General features: G+C 41.0%; 1 protein-coding gene across 10 annotated transcripts in view; it reads right to left on the bottom strand.

The window, feature by feature from the left end:
* Positions 1 to 22,001, bottom strand: part of LOC108284106 (schwannomin-interacting protein 1) — a 586,546-nt gene that overhangs the window by 33,852 nt on the left and 530,693 nt on the right. The window contains exon 1 of one of the 10 annotated variants that reach the window (XM_017500767.2): positions 12,395 to 12,923. The exons of the other annotated variants lie outside the window; for them this stretch is intronic. Coding sequence (XP_017356256.1) covers positions 12,395 to 12,472 — 78 coding nt within the window. The 5' untranslated portion in view covers positions 12,473 to 12,923. Of the gene's footprint in view, positions 1 to 12,394; positions 12,924 to 22,001 lie in introns of those variants that run through there. 10 annotated transcript variants of the gene reach the window in all.

A 22,001-nucleotide genomic window follows, 5' to 3' on the forward strand; every position in this document is an offset into this window, starting at 1 on the left:
AGATGAAATTTTAGTTTTGTGAGATGACAAAGGCTTTGAGAAGTACCATTTGATGCACTGAGCGAGGGTTTGAAGACCACACTGAACAAATTATATTACAAAATGCAGGTCATGTGACTGGGTGTGGCTACTAAAGGCCTGGTGATGCCTTCATTCTCCTAGTAGGAGGCTCTGGAGCATCACTGTATCACAGCGACAAAATGCACAGCCTGTTGTAAGGGTGTGCTGAAAATAATTTCATTCCCAAGTGAAGGACAGTATAAAATAGGTTAAGGCTGCTCTGTCTAATGTGGTAGTTATTAGTTTCATGTGGCTATCTGTATTTCAACTTAAGCATTAATTAATTAATTAATTAATATTAAACATTCAGCTCCTCGGTCACACCACATTTCAAGAGCTCAACCATCACAGGTGGCTAGTGGATACTGTATTAGACAGCACAGAATAAAATATATGACAGCAAAGTACAGCTAAGATGGTGGTTCCCAAGACCCAGCTTCAACAGGCAGCTTTAGAATGCCCCAGGCTCTAGTGCCAGATATTTAATTTCAATAGGTTTGAGAACTTCTAGTGCAAAGAAACCTCATCTCTACTCTCATTTTCTCTCACACTTTTTAATCCTTGGACACCATAAGCATTCTTTCAACTGTTCACATCTGGCGATTTTCTCTTTCTATATAGATAGCCATTTTAACACGTATCAATGAAACTGCATCATACTAGGAGCTAGCATGTGTGTGTGTGTGTGTCTGTGTGTGTGTGTGTGCGTGCGTGTGTGTGTGTGTATGTAGTACAGCCATAAAGTGAAAAGTGAAAGACTACTTTTATACAGTTTTGTTTTTTTTTTTTACAAATGTGAAAGACTGCTTTCATAGTTTATATATATATATAAATATATGTATATACACACACATATATATATATGTATTTTTTTTTTTTTTTCTGAGCTAGCCCAAAATCAAGCTTTAAGAAAGTAACCATAAGGTTATAGAGGAAAGCAAGAATGTCTCTAACCACTTGCAACTGTACTGCTTAAAACCTTAATTGGAGCAAACCACCTTTCCAAATATGCAAGGCTGGCACTTGGGATGGTCCAGCCAAAACAGAATCACATCACTTGACATCTTTATTTAAAACAAATTCATTTCAAATCCCTATATCTGCCAGGCAGATTTTGTATAGTTAGTGAACCTATTTCTCAATCCATATCACAGACAAAAGAGATTCTCACCAAAGTCTTCAATAGGCAGAAAACTGTTGAGTAGAGCTGACTATCCAAATACAAAATCAGTAGAAGCAATATGAATGTTAATGATAATGTTCAACAACACACTGGTCTGACATTAGCCTAGGGTCTGAACCAGGCTTTAAAGAAAACACTAATCCCAGGGCATGAATGTGTGAAAATACCCTTGATTCCATGTCTCTCTTTCTTAACTCGAGCTACAGATATTGCAGGAGGCCTTAAAAGTATTTCTATTTACAGTAATTGCAATTCTTTACACCTGGCTACGTCATCAACAGTTTAAAGACGACAGTTTTATAATAATTCACTCTCTTTCCCCCTTTCTCCTTTCTCTCTCTCTGGATACCACTGAACAAATCAAGAAAAGCGTGAAGAATATAAACGTCATCCATAATCCCACCACTTAGAGAGAGATGATTGCTAACATTTTAGTGTATTTCCTCCTAGTTTTTATCATATGTGTGCATTATTCCTTTTTATAAAGTCGATATAATGTGTTTATTATATTTTGAGAATTTCCCTTGTATCACTTCATATTCTTTAAAAACCCAATTTTAAAACATTTTAAAATTTTTTCCTCCAGAGCAGCCAGAAAGGGATAAGACACAATCTTTAATGGTTGCATATCATTCCATCCTATGGAGTTATCCTCTATGGTTAGCCATTTGGGTTGTGTCAAATTAAAAATAACTTGGAAGTTAGCCTCTTTTTTCTGTTTGTTTTGAAATCAAGTCTTGCTCTGTTGCCCAGGTGGGAGTGCAGTGGTGTTATCTTGGCTCACTGAAACCTCTGCCTCCTGGGTTCAAGCAATTCTCCTGCCTCAGCCTCCTGAGTAGCTGGGACTACAGGCATGCGCCACCACGCCCAGATAATTTTTGTATTTTTAGCAGAGAGGGGGTTTCACTATATTGGTCAGAATGGTCTTGATCTCTTGACCCTGTAATCCATCCGCCTCAGACTCCCAAAGTGCTGGGATTACAGGCGCGAGCCACCACATTTGGCCTGAAGTTAGCCTCTTTACATAAATCCCTGCCTACATGTCTGATTATTTCCTCAGGATAAGTTCCTGGAAGTGGAATTGCCAGATCAGCTGAGTGTGAACATTTGTTGAGGCTCTTGACACATTTTGTCACATTGCTCTAAAAAAAATCTGTTCCAATCCACATGCCCGCCAGCGATGTAAGAGGGTGCAGCTTTCACTACATCCTGGCTAACACGGAACATTTTCACTTAAAAAAAAGTTTTTAAAAAAAATTGATAGGCAAAAAGTAATGTTTTTAAATTTTAATTTCTTTGATTACTAGTGAGAGTAAATATTTAAATGTTTTTAGTGACTGTACTTTCTTTTCTCCGAATTACTTATCCCTAGCTTTGCTTATTTTTCTACAAATGTCTGAGAATTTTAAACATTTTATAGTGAGTATTTGTTCTTTTGAGTTTCAACTGTTAATGTTATGTAGTGTTGTCAATAGCTTGCTTCCTCTGTCATGCTGTCAGTGGCTTTTGTGTTTGGAAAGCCCTTCCCAGTCCAGAGGTAAAGGATCTCACTTGATGCTGGAAGATTCAAAGAGAAAACAGGTAAATTACTTAGCAGCTGTACCTTGCCCATGGTAATGTAAATCTGTGATAGATGGTAGCATTATGATTCATACTCCAACAATTTCTGCTTTGATGGGGAAACTGAGGGAGATGAAAAGTTACCATCCTGTTAGGCAGGAGCAGTAGGATTCAAGTCCATGCTTTCTAATCCCAGATCTTTCTGCTTTTTTACATCACTCTTTCTCATTAAAGAGTAAGGTGTTCACACTAATAATAACGGTGGATACCATGTAGGGGATAAAATGTGATATAAAGAGTTATAGGTCTACTTCTTCCCGAGATAGATGTGATGTTTTCTCAGAAAAAGAGAAAACACCTGCAAAGCATACATACCACAGGCTAATCATAACCACAAATATCCACAATACAAATAAGGACCACTCTCCCTATCACCACTGCTCAATCTTAAAATTTAACAATTAGAACCTAATTTTTTTTTCAGTTGCCCACATGTGTAAAATACGTGTGTGTGTGGTTTCAAAGGCTGTTTGTTCTCCGAGGAATTACACCTGCAAGGCAAATATGTTTTCCACCGGCCCCCTCAATCTAGCCAAGCCCAAGACGCTCCAGGGTGAGAAACAGCAAAGTGTATAGGAAAAGGAAAAGGCTGACTCAAAACACCACTGCCTGGCTGCGCTTATGACAAGCAGAGTCATGTCCACTCCTAAAACAGCCTTGGGAAATACCCTCATAAAACAAAAGTAAAACATCTAAAATTGGTATTGCTAGTAAAAGCAAAGGGCAATTGAGGAATAAGGCTCATCACTAATGGGCAGAAAAGGTATTTAAGCCCCAGATGAGAGCAAAAATGTGCTTAGAAACTCACCGTTATTCAGCCCCAGGAAATTTTTGTCCTTATCTGTCACTAAATTCCCTAATGCCACCCACTGTGCCTGAGCAGATAAGCTCACAATGACTTTCAATGACACCATGCAAACCGCCATGATCTTAGAACACAGACCACTGAGCACTTGTAGACTCTGAACAACGCTCAGCCTTGCATGATACGCCGAGTTCTACTGCAGTTCCCCAGACTGGACAAGAACAAAGCGGCATTCAGTAATGAAATGAAAAGCAAAATGTTCAGCATGGGTAAGTGTCACCTATCTTCAAATCACATAGGTCCCCAGGACCTTTCCACACTTTTGTTTGGGATATGGCATGGCCTCATCCTTAATACACCAAGGTCATTCCTGCATCCCCTCCTTAGGTTCTGCCTTCCTGTCTCTGGCCCAGCCCACTTTACTAGCAGCATTATGGCGTCTCAGAGGCAGGGGTCACCTGGCTTTCAGTATGCTAATCTGCACGTAAATTTACAAGTGGAAGATTGGGTGTTTTCTGCATTTTCAAAATGTATTTAATTGACAAACTGTACTTTTTGTGGGGAAACCTGGGGGACCCTCTAGGGTTATCAGGAACACACTTCAGGAAATAACATCTTAAACCTGAACCTAAAGCCATCTGGTGCTTAGGATACAACAAACAGCTGCTTCCTCCTGAGTCCTGCACAGATGATGAAACCCACGCAGCCGGAGAGGGCCTGTCAGACCAAGAGGAAGGGACTCCTCAAGCTCCCCTGAGAACAAACAGATTTAAGGAAACCTGGCCTAGAGAATCAGGGGACCAGGCAGATGAGAGGCTCAGAGGTGGCAATAAAAGCAGATGTCAGATTTGGAGCAGGAACAGTTGTAGGCCTGGACAAGATTCAGTTGTGGGAAGGAGGAGTGGGAAAAAAAAAAAAAGTGTTTCCCCCAATTTCCTGTCTTTCTGCCCCTCCCTGGATTGAGCTTCCCCTTCTCCCAGATTCATTTGTTTCTCACTTTTCACTTTTTGCCATGGAACTGAAATAGACTTTTAAAAATTATTGGATGGACTTGCTTTATGATGTTCTCTGTCTCAGTACTAATTCATTACTAACCTCTACAGATACCACATTCAGCATCTTCTTTTTCACATTACCTGGTGGAATACTTCTCAGGCTTCAGGGTACTTATGAGTCACCTGAGGATCTTGCTAAGATGCATGTTTCTAAATCAGAGGCAGGGCCTGAGTCTCTGCATTTCTAGTAAGCCCCAGGAGTTGCAAGAGGTTAGAGGTTTTGCAGGAGATCTTCTCTAAGCGTAAGAAGCCTCGCAGGCCTTGAGGCTCTTTCTCTGTCTTCTACACTGGTGTTACCTACAGGCCTCAGAAAATGCTTGTTAAAGCAATGAAGTAAATACTTGCCACCAATGGTAAAAAGGAAAACAATATGCCACTGACGAAAACCTTCCTAAGGATTATGGGCTGCATCATCCCAGAAGCTGATGACTACACTGGTCCCCCATGGCCCAGAAAGAAACTCAGGATGCCAGGGGTTGCTGGGACACTGGTCTCCCAAGTGGAGACATGCACAGGGAGGAAGATGCATGTGTGCATGTGCAGACACACACACACACACACACACACACACACACCCTCTGTGTCACATATTTCTTTAAGCCAATAGCTCTCAAACGTGATTGATTGTGCAAGAGGATTACCTGGAGGGCTTGTAAACACACAGTCTATTTTTCTGTTTCAAGAAAGTCTGAGGTGGTGCTGAGAATGTGCATTTCTAACAAGTTCCCAGATGCTGCTGATGCTGCTGGCATAGGCACTTTGAGAACCACAGCTTTAAACAACTGAGCAGATCAAGTAGCTAGATGAAACACAGAGTTGGTTCTTCTGTAATTGAGCACACATCTGTTCCATGTGGCATGGCCAGACTCTGGAGCCAGGTGGATTTCATTTGTAGCAGCCTGGCCTCTGCCAAGGCCTTACCAGGATGCTTGTTTTGAAGCAATTAATGATCCCCTTGCTTCAGTGCAATCTATTGCCTGGTGATATCTGGCATCATCACCATTAGCAGCATCCGCCAGGGAATGTAACTGGGATTCTGAAGCTCTCTGTAGAAAAGTACTCTTCCTTTAGGAAAGTGGTAGTCACTCTTATGTCTTTCCCCAGCTTGTAAGACGGCTTTATTCTAACATTTATAGGCAGCATTACAGTGTGAGGAGTCTGAAGCTCTTACACATTAGGAACCAGAAGTATAGAACCAGAAGTATAGAACTTATTAATTGTATTAATTTTCTTTGAAACAAAAAGACCAAAAGAAAACCCAAACATACTGACAGTACTTTCTAATTATTTTCTCACTGAGACAAACCATGAATTTTTCACTAGACCAAAATATAAAAACAGCATTCCATAAGAAAATAAATTGTATGCTGTTGAATGTCTAGTGCATAAATTCTTGCACCAGCCAGGTTATTTTAAATTCTTGAATCTTATTTTATCCCCTGGGAAGTGCTTTTTAATTGGTAGTGGAAATATAAGTTAAAAAAAATATCTTTCAATTGCGTCACTGAATGGATAGTAAGTTAGGACACTTTCTTTTCATTTTATATTCCTGACATTTTCCATTTCAGTCACTTATACTAAACATCCAGAAAAATCAAGATGAGCTGCCAAATACAGGTTTCCCGAAATGCTGTTGAAATTACTTATCTTTGCATCCTCATATCAACCTGCCTAAACATGTCTCCCTAAATAAGTGTCAGCCTGGGCTGCTGGGCAACGTTGAGGCCTTTGGGTGTAAATTGCTCAGGACCTGCACCCATGAGAGAGCTAGCCTCGAATATCTAAAACCCAGGATGGGCACCCAAGGGGAAGGACTCTGGGGCCCCACATCTTCTGACACTTATTTTACTTGAGTATTGGCTGACATCAAAAGAACTGGGATGCCAGTCCAGAGAATGCAGATATTTATGTACAATTAGTATAACTGTGAGGACGGTTTTGCCTAGTGTCAACTGCATTCCTTCTCATGCTACAGGGAAGAGACATTGCAGAGTCCTTAATGCTTGAATATTCTGAATGTGAAGGTAAGCAAAGGTATTTAACAAATACCTAGGGTTAAAGTTCAGTTGCTACTTCAAATGGGAACCTTGCTGAAAGTGAAGGAGTTCAAGGTGCAATCCACAAAGGTGACTACTGTAGAGAAGGTGTTTCAACATTAACTCCTCAAGGGATATGGTGGAAAACTAAATGACTGTCCTCCCCTGTGAGCAGCATATCCAAAACACAACTGCCAGGAATGTACCTGAGCTCCTTCTCCTTCTCAAATGGTTGCCTACCAGAGACTACTTTTTAGCACAAGACAATGTTATCTGGTAGCTCTATTTTTAACAGGTGCCATTTTAGGAGCCTGGAAACCCATCACAGTCATTCAGTATCACTGTCAGGAACGCAACAGTCCCAAACACCTACTGCAGGGTTATGAAACAGCCAAGCCTTAATCAGCAGCCAGGAAGCTGGTGTCCTCAACCTCCCGTGTCAGAATGGACTGAGGATCTGGGGAAGGTAGACACAGACTCATGGCCAGAAAGAAGGTGGGGAGGAGTATTTGGAGTCAAGAAGACCCTGGTTAACTTGTTGACTCTGACACTACTATGAGTTACTGAGACTCTTTGAGTCCCAGTGTCTTTGGAAGAAAAGGAATAATATCTATTTTTAGGTTGTTTTAATAATTAAATGAAACACTATATAGAAAGTGCTTGGCACAGTGCCTGGCACAGTCAGAAAATTTATTAAGTGGTAACTGTTGTCGGCCGGGTGTGGTGGCTCATCTGGATTACGCCTGTAATCCCAGCACTTTGGAAGGCCGAGGTGGGTGGATCACCTGAGGTCAGGAGTTTGAGGCCAGCCTGACCAACATAGAGAAACCCTGTCTGTAATAAAAAAATACAAAAATTAGCTGGGCGTGGTGGTGCACGTCTGTAATCCCAGCTGCTCGGGAGGCTGAGGCAGGAGAATTGTTTGAGCCTGGGAGGTGGAGGTTGCGGTGAGCTGAGATCTCGCCATTGCACTCCAGCCTGGGTGACAAGAGCAGAACTCCATCTCAAAAAAAAAAAAAGTGGTAGCTGTTATTAATGTTAAAGGGAAGAGGTGGGTAAGGTAGTGAGAAAAATGGAGAAAGGGAGAAAAAAGGAGCCAGAAATGTCTGAAACAGGTCCATTTATAAATATATAAAGTAAATTAGTGGTTGTCAGAGGCTAAGAGAAGGAAGGCTTTGGGAGTGACTCCTGATGGGTACAGGGTTTCTTTTTGGGGTGACGAAAAATTTTGGAATTAGATGACGGTGTGCATAACCTTATGAATATACTAAAAACCATCAGAGTGTATACTTTAAATGGTGGCTTTTATGTATGTGAATTATATGTCAGTTTTTTAAAAAGCCATACACATAATGAAATGAGAAGAGCTAGAAGCCTAAGAAAACTAGTGAGAAGAAGGGAAAGAGATGGCTGAGGTGGGCGGATCACAAGGTCGGAAGATGGAGACCAGTCTGGCCAACATGGTGAAACCCCATCTCTACTAAAAATACAAAAATTAGCTGGGTGTGGCATGTGCCTGTAGTCCCAGCTACTTGGGAGGCTAAGACACGAGAATCCTTAAAACAGGAGGTGGAGGTTGCAGTGAGCCAAGATTGCACCACTGCACTCCAGGAGACTCCGTCTCAAAATAAAAATAAAAATAAAAAGAAGGAGGAGGAAAAGAAACAAAGTAGGGAGTGCTGCAGAAGATGACCATGACATGGAAAGGGGCGTGGGTGTGCATATGTGTGTGCATGTTTGTGTGCGTGTGTGTGTGAGAACCAGAATACATTTAACACACTTGCTTTTAACTGGAAATTCTAGTTACCCGAAACAACCCATTCCCTGACCATGCTGGCTAACCGAGCTGTGCCAGTGGGGTGATATGACAAGAAACCTGAACCAGGAGCCAGGAAGCTTTATATTTATAACATCTAAGACCGGCCAGGCTAAATCCTTCCTTTTAAGAAAAGGAGACCCTGGTACAGAGAGTGGAAGAGATTTTCCTCAGGTGGCTGAGGTGTGGCTAGGTCTCAGGCTTCGGTAACTTAACATGGTTCTTCAAGGGTATTCAGCCCTCACAGGCAGGAAGATGTGAGGGTTAATGGAGGTCGACGGCTGCTTTTCCTCAGTAATTGTGTGGGGAGGGCAGAGCGCTTGTCTGGAATGGCAGCTGGCATTCTGTGTTCCTGTTTATTGCAGTTTATCTCAAGCAGTCATTTCCATTCACCTTTTAAAAAAAACATGAGGCGCAGCTGTGGCTTCACTTTAAATATTGTTCCTTCTAGGCTTTTAATTTTTTCACAGGGTCCTCCCTAATCTTTCACCATAATTGGATGCACAACACTAGAGACGGCACCCCTGAGGAACAAAGCGAGCCCAGCGGCTGGCCCAGCCCTGGGCCCACTCACCGCCCTGCTGTCAGCTCCATGATTCTGTGCACAGCAGCCTAGGAAGAGAAGGCAAAGCCAGCTTCCCTGCGTTTTCTCTGCTCTGGGACAAAGTTGGAGCCAGCTTTCTGCCATATTCTATATTAAATTTTCCCGATTTCCTTTTCTTTCTCTCCATTAGTGTCATTTAGATCTTTCCCTGCCCCAAGAATGTACACATGAACAACTCCGTGCTTAAGGTACATGTTCCTGGGGCAGGGGAAGCTCTAAATGGCTGCACACTTTAGAAGCCCACACCGGCTACCTGGATACTCCAGGCAGCATCAGTTCCGTTTAGTTTTTGTTCCTTTATGTACCTCCCCCATTGGGACTGTAAGCTCCTGGAGGGAAAGCTCAGTCCCCATTCGGGGATCCTACCACCATGCATAGTGCCAGGAACATGAGTGGGCTCTTGGTAAGTGATGGTGAAATGAATCAGGACACTGACTCAGATACTGTGGATCATGTTGGCCCTGAAGACAATCAGCTCTGTGGTTCTTTATCAGGGGATCAGAAGTTGCTCAAAGCAGGGCAGGGAAATAATGGGCTGAAGTATACACCTCGGATTCTGCTAAGGTCTGCACTTTTCTTCTTAAAAACTAAGATTTGTTTTCTGTTGAGTGCAGTTTTACTGTTACTATTGAATAAACCAGAGGCCCTTAATGAAACATCTTTCTTACCATCAGAACCTTCCCCACGGAAAAGGAACAGATGCATAATCTTTTTCTTCCTTTGCCTCGGTGGAATCTAATTTTAGTCATCAGAAAGTGACCTTTCCCCCTGAAGGCTGTTTGTCTGGCTTTAAAACAACCCTGAAAATAATCCCTATACACATGTGGTATTTATTAGTGCAACTGGTTCAGGGAATTCTATGGTACCTAAGCAAAGGTATATCAATTTTTTTTATTGTTTTTGACAACTGGACCTCAAGATGGGGTGCAAGTATCACAGGAGATTTAAAAAGTTACAACTTTTACTTATATTTATATTTTAAACATTTTATTCTTTAAAATATCTATTTGAGCATATGTTTTATTGCATATAAAACATGTATACTGTGTAAACAAATGTATATTGTGTATCAATATAAATATGGTGGGTGCTATTTCTGAATAAAATGTATGCATATTACAGGCATGGACTCAAAATCATCTTACCGATGAATGCAAAGTAAAAAAAGCCTGCAGAGCCCCAATTTATGACATCTAATTTAATTTTCTACTTAGCGGACAAACAGCAAAAATAGAGAAAAAATTAGAAAAGGAAGATTCTAATTAGGGAAAGTCATTTTTATACTAGGTAACTATTTCCTTATTCCTCATATTTTTTAAAAAAGCATATGTTATCTTGTTTCACTAGAAGCTCATAGTAAAATTACAAAGAGTGGGTTTAAAAAAGAAGGAAAATTATAATGAAGTCTTCATAATAAGCATGATACACATAAAAATTGAAAGCACTTTGCCTGAGAAAGATATTTAAAAGGCTGGAATGACAAGAGAATGACTCTCATCTTTAAGGTCCAGAACACAATGTACTGATCTCTGAGCACGCCACACATCTAGAAGTTTCATCTCACAGTTTTTTGTACTAACCTATCAGATACTGAAATCATATGCAGCATTCTACCGCCTTGGTTAGATAATGGGTTACACAGTGCAATTCTGTTTTGTTGTCGTTGATGTTTTAAAGCTCCTTGAGCCTTACATGTCTGTAGCTTTAGTCAGCTCTGTCTCAGGTTGCTGGCCTATCATTGCTTACTTATTCTAGGCATCTGGGTTCTCTTTCTGTTTCTAAGTAGGAAAAAACTACAGTGATCATGACTTCATTGTTAATACATTAATAATGGTATGTCTTTCATTTTTCCTAAGTGCAAACTGACCTGTACTTTTCCATCTGAGAGATGGTTTGACAAAGGATACCATGACCAGTTCTTTGACACTGAAAATAGCAGAAGTATGAGATGGCTACATTTGCTCTGCAGAGTTGAATAAGCAATCTGACTCTTATGGCAAAGTGTCCCAAGCATCTTTTGCACACTGCTTCTGGCAGAAGCAGATAGCTGAGAAGTGTTAGGGTTATAGGACTCAGCGAACTATCACCTTGGGTGCTCATTCTTGTCTTGGGGATCACAAGGGGTAAAAAATACAGAGGGCAACATGGCAGGTCATTGAAACCTCTTTTATACATTTAAGTTTCAGCTTGTAGAAAAAGAACATAAGCTGTTGTGGACTGCGCTAAGAAGTACAGTATATACTTAAAACAGCCCCCACACTCATACACACATATATATGTATATAAGATATAACCTATCATACTTTACATTACTATGCATAAGGATCTATCATGACAGGAGCTTCTTTCTATATCTCTCTCCAGGGAAAAAAGGTAGTGATGTATTTGATCAAATTAATAATTAAGTAACAAGTTTTACTGTTCTAGCAGGCTATAACTGACATTTGCCTCTGAGGTAAAGAAGCTCATGATGGAAGGGCTCATTTCCAGGCTCATGATAGAAGGGCTTTTATTTTTCATATTATGCCGTGTTGTGAACTACACTTGACTTACGGCAAATAATGAAGAGGGAAGGACATAGCGTGTGTTTTAGGCTTCTGTGGACAGATAAGCATATACTTGTAGTTTAATTTCATGACCTCACCCGTATAACTAAAGCTATTTTTACTTGGGCCTGTTATTACCAGAACATTACCAAATAAAACATTCTCAAAATATATTTACTGACTTTCAAAAAAAGGCAGGCAAAAGATGAACAGATGCTGTATCAACTTTTAAAAACTCCAAACATGGTAACTAAGACTTTATATTTTTCATTGTCAAAACTGACAAACAAAAAATTGGAAAAAATAGGTTAAACATTCTAGTAATTATTTTTTGTTAGTGAACTGTCAACATATGTCAATAATTTTTTAAAAATTCCTTCATATAAAAAGCCTGCCTAGCAATTAAATGCGTAATAGAATTTTTTCAACTTCAGAATAACAACATGTGTGTTTTAGTTATTGCTGTAACATTATTAATGAATATAAGCTGGGAAAAGCAGAAAGAACTGTCCTAGCTTAATGCATCTGATTCTGTGCATTTAGTTTTTCCTGACTATATTATGGCAATAGTCACTGAGTGTGGAATTTGGCCACTCCTCATGGGTGATCTTTCTTCCAGTTAGAAAAATGGTCCAATTGTTTATAAACAAAAGAGCTCTCCCCCCTTACCTTTTTATAATTCCCCTCCATATCCAATGAGGATTCTTGACTGATGATGTCATCCATTCCATCACTGTCCAAATTCATCCTTTAACTCTTTAGAATTTCACTTAAGAAATAACCTCCCATGAATTCTGATAGGCTGGTGTGCCAATTGCCCAGTTCCCTGCTTACTGCTCATGCTGACATGGAGAGCTGGCTAAGAGGCTGTGCCCGGCTGTGGGTGTTCTTGCCCCCCTCTGTCCCACACACACCGCCCCGCCCAGCCTCCCTGGCCTTTCCTTGCTCTGGCATCAGGCAGCTGCTGTTCTCTGAGCCTCACTCTGCCCCTGACACTTGGCTTTCTGACTCCGGCCCTCACCATCTGCTGTCACCTTCCCCTGAATGATCCCGCCCCGATTCCTCTCCACAGCACCTTTCCTGTTCCCAAGAAAGGAAAAGAGGCACTCAGCTTCAGCCAGCTGATTCAACTCCCCCGCTCCCCCCACCGCCCCCGTTCAGGGCCGAGTGTGGACTGGAGCTCTATGAGGAAACTAGCAATCTGAACCAAGGGTAGATTGTGTGGGATAAAAATAGACGTGAAAACTTCCAGCCCAGGCGACTTCACTACTGAGTTAAAAGCCGGGTATCCCATGACAAAATGAAAACTGTATAATTTAATTTAAAAGCTGACCTGTAAGACAGATGTTTGCTTTTCTCCCCCCTAAACTGATCATTTCTTAAAATCAAATGTAAACGTCTCATCTGGTAGGAGCTCCAGGACGAGACTGAAATTCACTTCCAACACAGAGAAGGACCCTTCTGCCCTAGGCGCAGGGCTTTGTTCTATTAACATAGAACAACAGAAAAAGATCCATCAACTTTTCTTTAAAATTCAACCAGTGGCGGGCTTTTTCACAAAAGCAAATGCTCTTTTCTGCTGTTCTCTTTACTCTTTTCCCATGGCTTCTGGTTTTGTTTACAGGCTTTACTGAAGAGAGGGAAAAGGCCCACAGCTGGAGGATGTTTTGGTACAAGAGGCAGGGAAGCAGAAGTGCACACACAAACACACACTCATCAGGATCAGCTTGATACGGTCATAAACTAAAAATTATGCACACTATTTATTTCCAAAACGTAAAGTTACTGTTTGGAGGAGAAATAGGCCAGAAAAGAATTCAAAGGGCAAGCCTTCATTTAGCAACACCATCTTACACTGACATGCTTAGACAGAAAGCAGCAAGTATATTAGTCAATAAATTTTCCAGTATAGATTCTTGTGCAACCACAACACTGTTAAGAACAGTTCTAAAAGCCAAAAGGCCATTCAGGATAACCTTCTGGCATCTGAAACTCTGCTGACGTGCTCACCTTCAGTGTCTACTTATTTCTCTCCATAATTTTTTTTTTAATTCAATTTGTAGAAGACTTGTGGCATAAAGGTGTCTCAAGATAGTTTATAATAGCCCTACTTCTATAAAGCAAATACTTTCCTCTATAGCCTGAGCCAAAGTGAAGTCCTCCCTTTACTCCATTTTCATTGCCCCACCTCAGTTCCCAAAAGAATAAATTGCATGTTTGTCAGATGCAATTTACAACACCAAGTTGTCTCTCATGAACCACATTTGCATTTGGGCTGGGCTTTTCCCTGGAGGAGATTGCCCTTGTCTTACTCTCCTCCAAACCCCAGGACCCTCACTCCAGATGGGGGTTCCACTGTCTGCATGCAGGCAGCCCAGAATGCTTCCCGGGGCTGTGGCAATGCTGGCCACAGACGGCTGCCCCCAGTGTGCAGAGCAGGTGCCCAAAACACAGGAGAATTCACCAAGGCTAAGTCTTTGGGGTTAAAGTATGCTCTAAATTGAAGAACTCTGTTTATGTTAAATCCTGCTAAAGGCGGTTAATAAAAATGAAGGAAGCATGCATCTTCTTAAATGGCATATATTAACATAACAATAGCAACCCTTTATTGAAGGAGGGGTTGCTATGGTAGACACTTTCTATGTGCCTCCTACATATGTCTTTAATCCTCTCAATAATCTTCTGGAGTAGGTATTACTATCAGTCGCATTTTATAGCAAAATGAAAGAGTTCAGTGAGGTTAAGGAAGGTGAACGTGGGCTCTCTGCCTCTGTGGCCCACACTGTAAATGGGTGTGTCAGACCAAGCCACATTGGCTGCCTCTGTAAGAAATAATTGTGCCCAGTAAAATAATCAAGCCTAGCTTTTATTGATTCATTTATTGAGACAGGGTCTTGCTCTGTTGCCCAGGCTAGAGTACAGTGGCATGATCATGGCTCACTGCCACCTTGACCTCCCAGGCTCAAGTGATCCTCCCACCTCAGCTTTCTGAGTAGCTGGGACTATAGGTTTGCACCACTATGCCTGGATAATTTTTAAAAAATTTTCATAGAGACGAGATCTCGCTATGTTGCCCAGGTTAGTCTTGAGTCCTGGGCCCAGGGGATCCTCCCATCTCAGTCTCCCGAAGTATTGAGATTACAGGTGCAAAGCACCATGCCCATCCAAATGTAGCTATTAGAGTTCAACACAGACAAATCTAGCAGAGCTCCTGATATGTGGTTTGGATCTGTGTCCCCCACCAAAATCTCATGTTCAGTTGTAATTACCAGTGATGGAGGTGGAGCCTGGTGGGAGGTGACTGGCTCATGGGGGTGGTTTCTAAAGGTTTAGCACCATCCGCCTAGTGCTGCTCTGGTGATAGAGCTCTCATGAGATCTGGTTGTTTAAAAGTGTGCAGCACCTCCCCCGCTTTCCCTTCTTTCTGCTCTGGCCATGTGGAGATGTGCCTGCTTTCCCTTTTGCCACGATTGTAAGTTTCCTGAGCCCCCCCCCAGCATGCTCCCTGTACTGCTAGCAGAACCATGAGCCAATTAGACTCTTTTATTTATCAATTACCCAGTCTCTCGAGTTATACAAAAATAAATAAAAAAGAAAAAAAATTACCCAGTCTCAGGTATTTCTTTTTTTTGAGTTGGAGTCTCGCTCTGTCACCCACCTTGGAGTGCAGTGACACAATATCTGCTCACTACAACCTCTCCCTCCCAGGTTCAAGTGATTCTCCTGCCTCAGCTTCTCGAGTAGCTGGGATGACAGGCACCTGCCACTACACCTGGCTAATTTTTGTATTGTTAGTAGAAATGGGGCTTCACCATGTTGGCCAGGCTGGTCTCAAACTCCTGATCTTGGGTGGTCCACCTGCCTCAGTCTCCCAAAATGCTGGGATTACAGGCATGAGCCATCATGCCCAACCAGGTATTTCCTTATAGCAGTGTAAGAACGGACTAACAGCTGTCTGTATAACAATATCACGAGCTGAATCAATATTTTCCAAATCATACATCTGGAACACCCAGCATGTATTGTTGCATATCTCTTCCTGATGAGGCATCAAGAAATGAAACGGAAGCTACTTCACTGATGTCAGGACCTAGCACGCTACAAGATGAATTTTCCCTTCCAGTTTACCATGGTGTTTTTAGCACCACGGTTGCTTCTTTCCAGTGGTGATTGTGGTTTCAGGCTCTTTTCTAAGGGAACAGGGATTTGTGTTTATTCATCTTGTGTACCCCATAGCATCTAGAACACTGCCTTGCACACGGTAAGTGCACAATGAAGAGCTGTTGACTAAGTACGTGAACAGAGGAAAAATGAACGCACTGCTTAAAATGTTTCCTCTAAATGCGTCCACAATAGGAAACATTAACAGTGCTTTTCAACTGAAATCTTCTGTGGAGCCCACATATGTTCAAAAGGAAAAAAAGGTCTGCTTTGATTGAACGAGGAGGGCTATGACGCCCCACCTGGATGCTCTATCTCCTATTATCCCAGCCCCAGCACAGCCTCTCAGGACAGCTCTGTGGAAAAAAAGCCCCAGGACGCTGCAGTCCCCACTCACTGCAGAACAGAGTTTGAAAAGCTCTAAGGACCGTAAAAACGGCTCTTTCACAGCAGCAGCAAAGCAGTATTCTGTCCCTGGCTCCATGACTGTACTGACTTCCAGACCTCAGTCCACTCCACTTGGGGTTCAGCTGCTACATGAATTGCATTCTTATTTGGGTTAGTATCCTAGTCCACTTAGCAACCCATAATCAATAGCTAACATGGATGAAATTATAAAAATCTGGAGCTTGCAAGACTCAGTAAAATACGTTAAAACAATAAGCCTAATTACTAATATCTTTTTACTTTGATTTTAACTGACTAAATGACCATTCCACTCCTCTACCTGCTAACTCCTTTTTTGTCATAAGTGATTCTCTAATAAGTACTATACAGAGACAAGTGATAGAACATCTGCTCCTGAAACATGGATGCAAGAGGTTGAGGGCAGTTCTCAGTGGTGGTGACATCATGGCATATCCTCCCTAAAGAAGCTCAGCACTCATAGATAGGCTCATGGCCCAAACCCTTTCCAGATGGAGTTGTGCCACCCTTTTCAGGATGGCTTGTACCAGATTAAAATAGAGTTTCCTTTTATGTGTGGCATCACTGATCTGTGAAACTTTGTAGAGTTTTGCTACTCAAAGCGTATTCTCCAACCAGAGCATCGATAGCACTGGATGCTTTCTTGAAATACAAACTCTCCGGTTCCACTCCAGAACTACTGAATCAAAAATTGCATTTGAAAAAAAAAGAGATCCCTAGAATTTCTGAATACATCTTAAATTGCAGAATGGCTGCTCTAGAACTTGAAAAAAAAATCATTATAAGCCATTATCCCTCTATTTTAAATCACATTTCTAGGCAGGGTGGCAAGACCTTGACTACATGCTTGTGATCAACATTATAATTAATTTCACTTCCATGTGGTCCAAATGAAAACAGGAATGGAAAACACAAAACCAAACACCACCTTGGCAGAGACTTGCGCTGAATGTAATGCCTGATGGTTTGGCAGTAGCTGTGCAAATGGGGAGACAGTCAGTCACTCTTCTCCTTCTATGGGGATTGTCTCCTCTGCTGCTCCCCTTTCTAGAATAAACTGCCCATGCATAAGATGGGTCCAGATAGTAGTGCTCTCCCTTAGAACACCTACTCACAGTCACTTAGAATCACTGAGGTTGAAAGGGCCTCTTCCCACTCCCTGCTCTGATTTTCAAGGACTAGCACGAAGAGCTTCAGTTTCCTGTTAAGCCATGATCTGAATTGCAAGGCACACTGCTCACGTGAGTTAATGCTTTTAAATGATCATTATCAGCCACTGGTGGAAATTATTGACTCTGAGAACACTGACCACATTACTGAGAGTTCACTTATACACTGTCAAAAGATTTTCCTATTCATACATGGAAACCTGATTTTATCCTGATTAACCCTTCATCTCCCATTGCCTTCTCCTTGGTCTTAACATCCATATTCCATATACTAGATTTATAATCTCTTTTCAAATAATTTTTTTCTTCTGTGCAAAGTTCACCTAAATTTGATTTGCACCTAACTTAAGGTATTCTGATAGCTAGAAAAGGCATGAAAATGTGCAGGCTATTTAAAGGACTTTGCTGTATAGACTTTTTTAAAAACTAAAATAATGGTATTAGGAATGTGGGGTGGGGAGGTGGCAGTGTTGGGAGTAGACAGATTGTCACACATTTTCTTACTTCTAAAAGACTGTGGGCCATAGTTGTAAATCTTTCTGCCCAACTAAAACTGAGCACGAGAAACTCAACTATAGCCACTCTGGTGACCATAGTACAGCTTCCAAGTGGAACCAATTTTAATGTCCTTATTATGTTTCTCTGTGTGTTCTTTCCCCATTAATGGCTTTCCTACATTGATTGTCACTTAGGCCTCTCTGATGATTGTTTTCTTTTGAATTCAAGCAGTTTTGTCAAATTACTTTCTATTTCAGGAAGTTTGGTAGTTTCTGATTCTTTTATATAGTGCACAGGGGAATACTAAGTATATCAAGATTTCAAACTTTTCCTTGGTATAGATAATATAAATAAATAATGGGATATGACTTCAATGGGACATGGTTCTATTAATGTTGAGCTTCTGCATGTGAAATTGTGATTAGTTACCCAAGGTTTTATATATTTGTGTGTATGTACGTGCATGAATGGGGGATCTCTACTTTCAAACAAGCATCAATGCAGTGTGATATTTTCCATAGAGATGCTCCATTTCCTTCCCATCCCCCATCACCACCTTCCTTTCCAAGAATAAATACTAGACCTTTGGCTTAAAATATGTTTTACATAGTTACTTCTTAAAATCACTCTAAGCCTGAATCATGAAGTTTGAGGCCCCAAGTGCTACTTTAAATAGAAACGATGTGTTTGTACTGAATTTCTATTTCAGATCAGGCCCATAATAAAGCCCTGCTGATTTTTTTTTTTTCCCATGTGAGGCTCTCATCATTGTGCTCCTTTTGTGGTAAAGCATATAAATTAGATTTTCAGACATCTGAGCTAAAAAAATGCATATGACTTTATATCCAAAATTATTTTCTTAATTTCAAAGGTTACTACCTCTTTGAAAAACATAATTATACTTTAAACAGGCAAAACAATGATGACCAAGTACTCTTCAGCACTATTAACTATAGAAAAAAATTTCCCCATCAAAAAAATCTATAGACTAAAACAGAAAATTGTGTCATTGAAATTGCATTTAAAAGTCTCTATCAAATCCAGCACTAAAATGCTTTGAAAATCCCTTTTCCATTCTAATATCTTTTTCCCTGCTGTGGATGAAACCAGGCTTAAATTGGGTGGAATCTTGAACTCAAACTTGATACCCTGTTTTCTCAATCACAGGAAGAAGGGATTGAGAGACTAGTCCTCACCTATCCTGGTGTCGATAGGGATAGAATATATTTGTTTTCCTTTGTTAACCATTAAATGACCCACTAGAATCTGAGCATAAAAGGCTATTTACTACTTTCTCCAGCAAGAATTTTAAGAATATCTTGATGTGCTAGTTAAGCTGATATACTCCCTAGTTTTATCATTTAAGAGCAACATAGGGTGTCTTTTATTTTATTTTCTGGGTATGATTCCTCAATTGGGCTGAAACATTTGGCCACAGAAAACTTTGCTGTTCCATGAAGCAGTAAAATTATCCCTTTATAAGGCAGATGGATGTATTTAAACTTTGCAAAACTCATCATAGTAAGAAAGGCAGCTTTGAGATAAGTACTTGCAAAGCATTTGGGAATAGACTATGAGGTTCATCTTGAGAAAATTCTCTGGATGAAGAAGTAGGCATGGAAGTATTTTCTTAGTGCACTGTTTCTGGGAAGGCCAGAATGTCTGTGCATCCCATTCATTCATTTATTTTGTGCCTTGCACCGCACCCCCCATTCTGGCACATAGAATGTTTAAAGTGCTGGCAACCAGCCAAGGGGCTGAGAAGTCAGGTACGTAGACTTCGGAGGTCAGCTTCACCAACTCCTTGTTACAGTGTATGGACCTGAGCTTATCTCTGGGGCTTCAATGGGAAATCCTGATCCTAGGGACTCAAAACAGCAACAATTGCAGAAAGTGCAATTCAACCCAACAAACATTTATTGAACATATACTTTGTGTATAAGGCAGAGACTTGTGAAAATTAAAAGAAGGCCTCTTGTCTTCAAGAAGCCTGTTGTCAGCCAAGCATGGTGGCTCACGCCTGTAATCCCAGCACTTTGGGAGGCTGAAATGGGAGGATAATCTGAGGCGAGGAGTTTGAGACTAGCCTGGCCAACGTGGCAAAAACCCATCTCTATTAAAAATACAAAAAATTAGCTGGGCATGGTGGTGGGCACCTGAAATCCCAGCTACTTGGGAGGCTGAGGCAGGAGAATGGCTGGAACTCAGGAGGTAGAGATTACAGTGAGCTGAGATTACACCACTGCATGTTAGCCTGTGCAATGGAGCAACACTCCATCTCAAAGAAAAAAAAAAAAAAAAAAGAAGCTTGTTGTCTAATGGAGAAAACAGACCTATATGTAAATAGCCGTAAATAGGTACTAATAGAAGTAAAAACAAAGTGTACTGAGCAGGAGAAATCTGGACTGAGAGATAAGTGAGAAAAGTTTCCTGAAGGAGGTGGCATTTGAGCCTTGAAAGCTGCATTCGCCGCAGTGGGTGGGAGCAGGTGGTGTGTGGTAGGAGATGTCTCAGCCTGAGGCACTGCAGCAGAGAACTGGCAGCAGTGTGAAGGCAGGAGTAAAGGGTCTGCAGCGAGAAGTGTTTCTGTCCAGGGTTCAGAAACGAATGTTGGGCCTTGAATGCCATGCAAAGTAGTCTGAAATTTATCCTAAGGATTGCAGGGAAGCATTAAAGATTTCTGACCATCTTCTCATGACCTAGTAAGTGTTTGAAGAAGGGACTCTTATGCTCCCAAGGGAAGAAAAGGATGAGACTTACTCACACAGTATTTTAGTTTTTCTTCTTCAAGTCTCCATTCCCACAGGAGCTAAGAACGTAAGGGTGTGATCTATGTCTAGGGTGGTCATAAGGTAATTTAAGCAATGGCAAAAAAGGTATGAAAGCATATCACTGTTTGTATATACACACTTATCCCAAAACCCCACTGCAGGAAAAAGAGAAAAAATATTTAAGAGCTTTTAAGCAAAATGAACCCTTCGACCTAAACTTTTGCTTTCAAGTTTACAATATTTCTAAGTTGTCTATCAAAATCTATTTAGAAAAATTTGGCCTTTTGAAGGCTGCCAGGCCTGAAGCTGTGGGCAAGTTTCTTTCCTGAAGAGACTGGCTTCCTCCCAAGACTGGAAAATGGAGGTCGATAGCTCTATCTTTTAACAGGGCTATGACCAAAAATGACAATATATGCCTCAGTAACCCCTTTGCTAACATAAATCCTGTGAGGAAGAAAAGTATATGAAGATGACAATGATGTGAGCACCTTTAAAACAAAACAAAACAACCATGAAAAATTCTGTATGAGAATTCCTTCTGTTTATTCCTCCTTGGTTTAAGTAGTTCAAAGAACAGCACATGAAAACCCTTGCTTACAATGGGTATTCGGGCTCTTGGTAGCAGGGAAACTCTCTTTTTCAAAACAATCATCCATTTAGAAAAGCAATATATAAGAATTCATTGTATTTCTACGTATCAGCAGGATACAACTGGGTAATGAAATGAGACACGGTTTCCCTGGGCCACTGAACAATCCTCACAGAACCCCTGATGTGCTCAGAAGAAATGACACAGAAGAAGGTGGCTCTTAATTTACGATAACTGACTTGTTTATGAAGAAAGGCAGCCTCTGGCAGGGGATCTGGCCATTCTCATGCCAGGATGTCAAATGGGAAAGTCTCCATTTCACAGATGAGAAAACTAACAAGAAACAAGGGGATACACAGCCAGCCCACACACAATGAAAACAGTACAGGTTAATGGTGGGAGGAGGGGAAGGAGTAGGCCTGAAAGTCATAATAGAAGAAACCACAGTGTCATAGAATGTTTACATGCCTTTTTTGTTAGTCAATTTAACAAATAGTAGACATATCCATCGTATTACTGGAGAACCTATTCTAAGCACTGGGAAAGCAGACAGAACAAAGATAAAATCCCTGCCCTCATGAAGTGAGACAGTGAGGGAGTCAGAAAATAGACAAATAACTAAGTAAAATATGTATTACAATAAATGGTGATAAATGATAAGT

This window comes from Cebus imitator, unplaced genomic scaffold, assembly GCF_001604975.1.
Source record: "Cebus imitator isolate Cc_AM_T3 unplaced genomic scaffold, Cebus_imitator-1.0 Scaffold270, whole genome shotgun sequence".
In the NCBI taxonomy this organism is placed as follows: Eukaryota; Metazoa; Chordata; class Mammalia; order Primates; family Cebidae; genus Cebus; species Cebus imitator.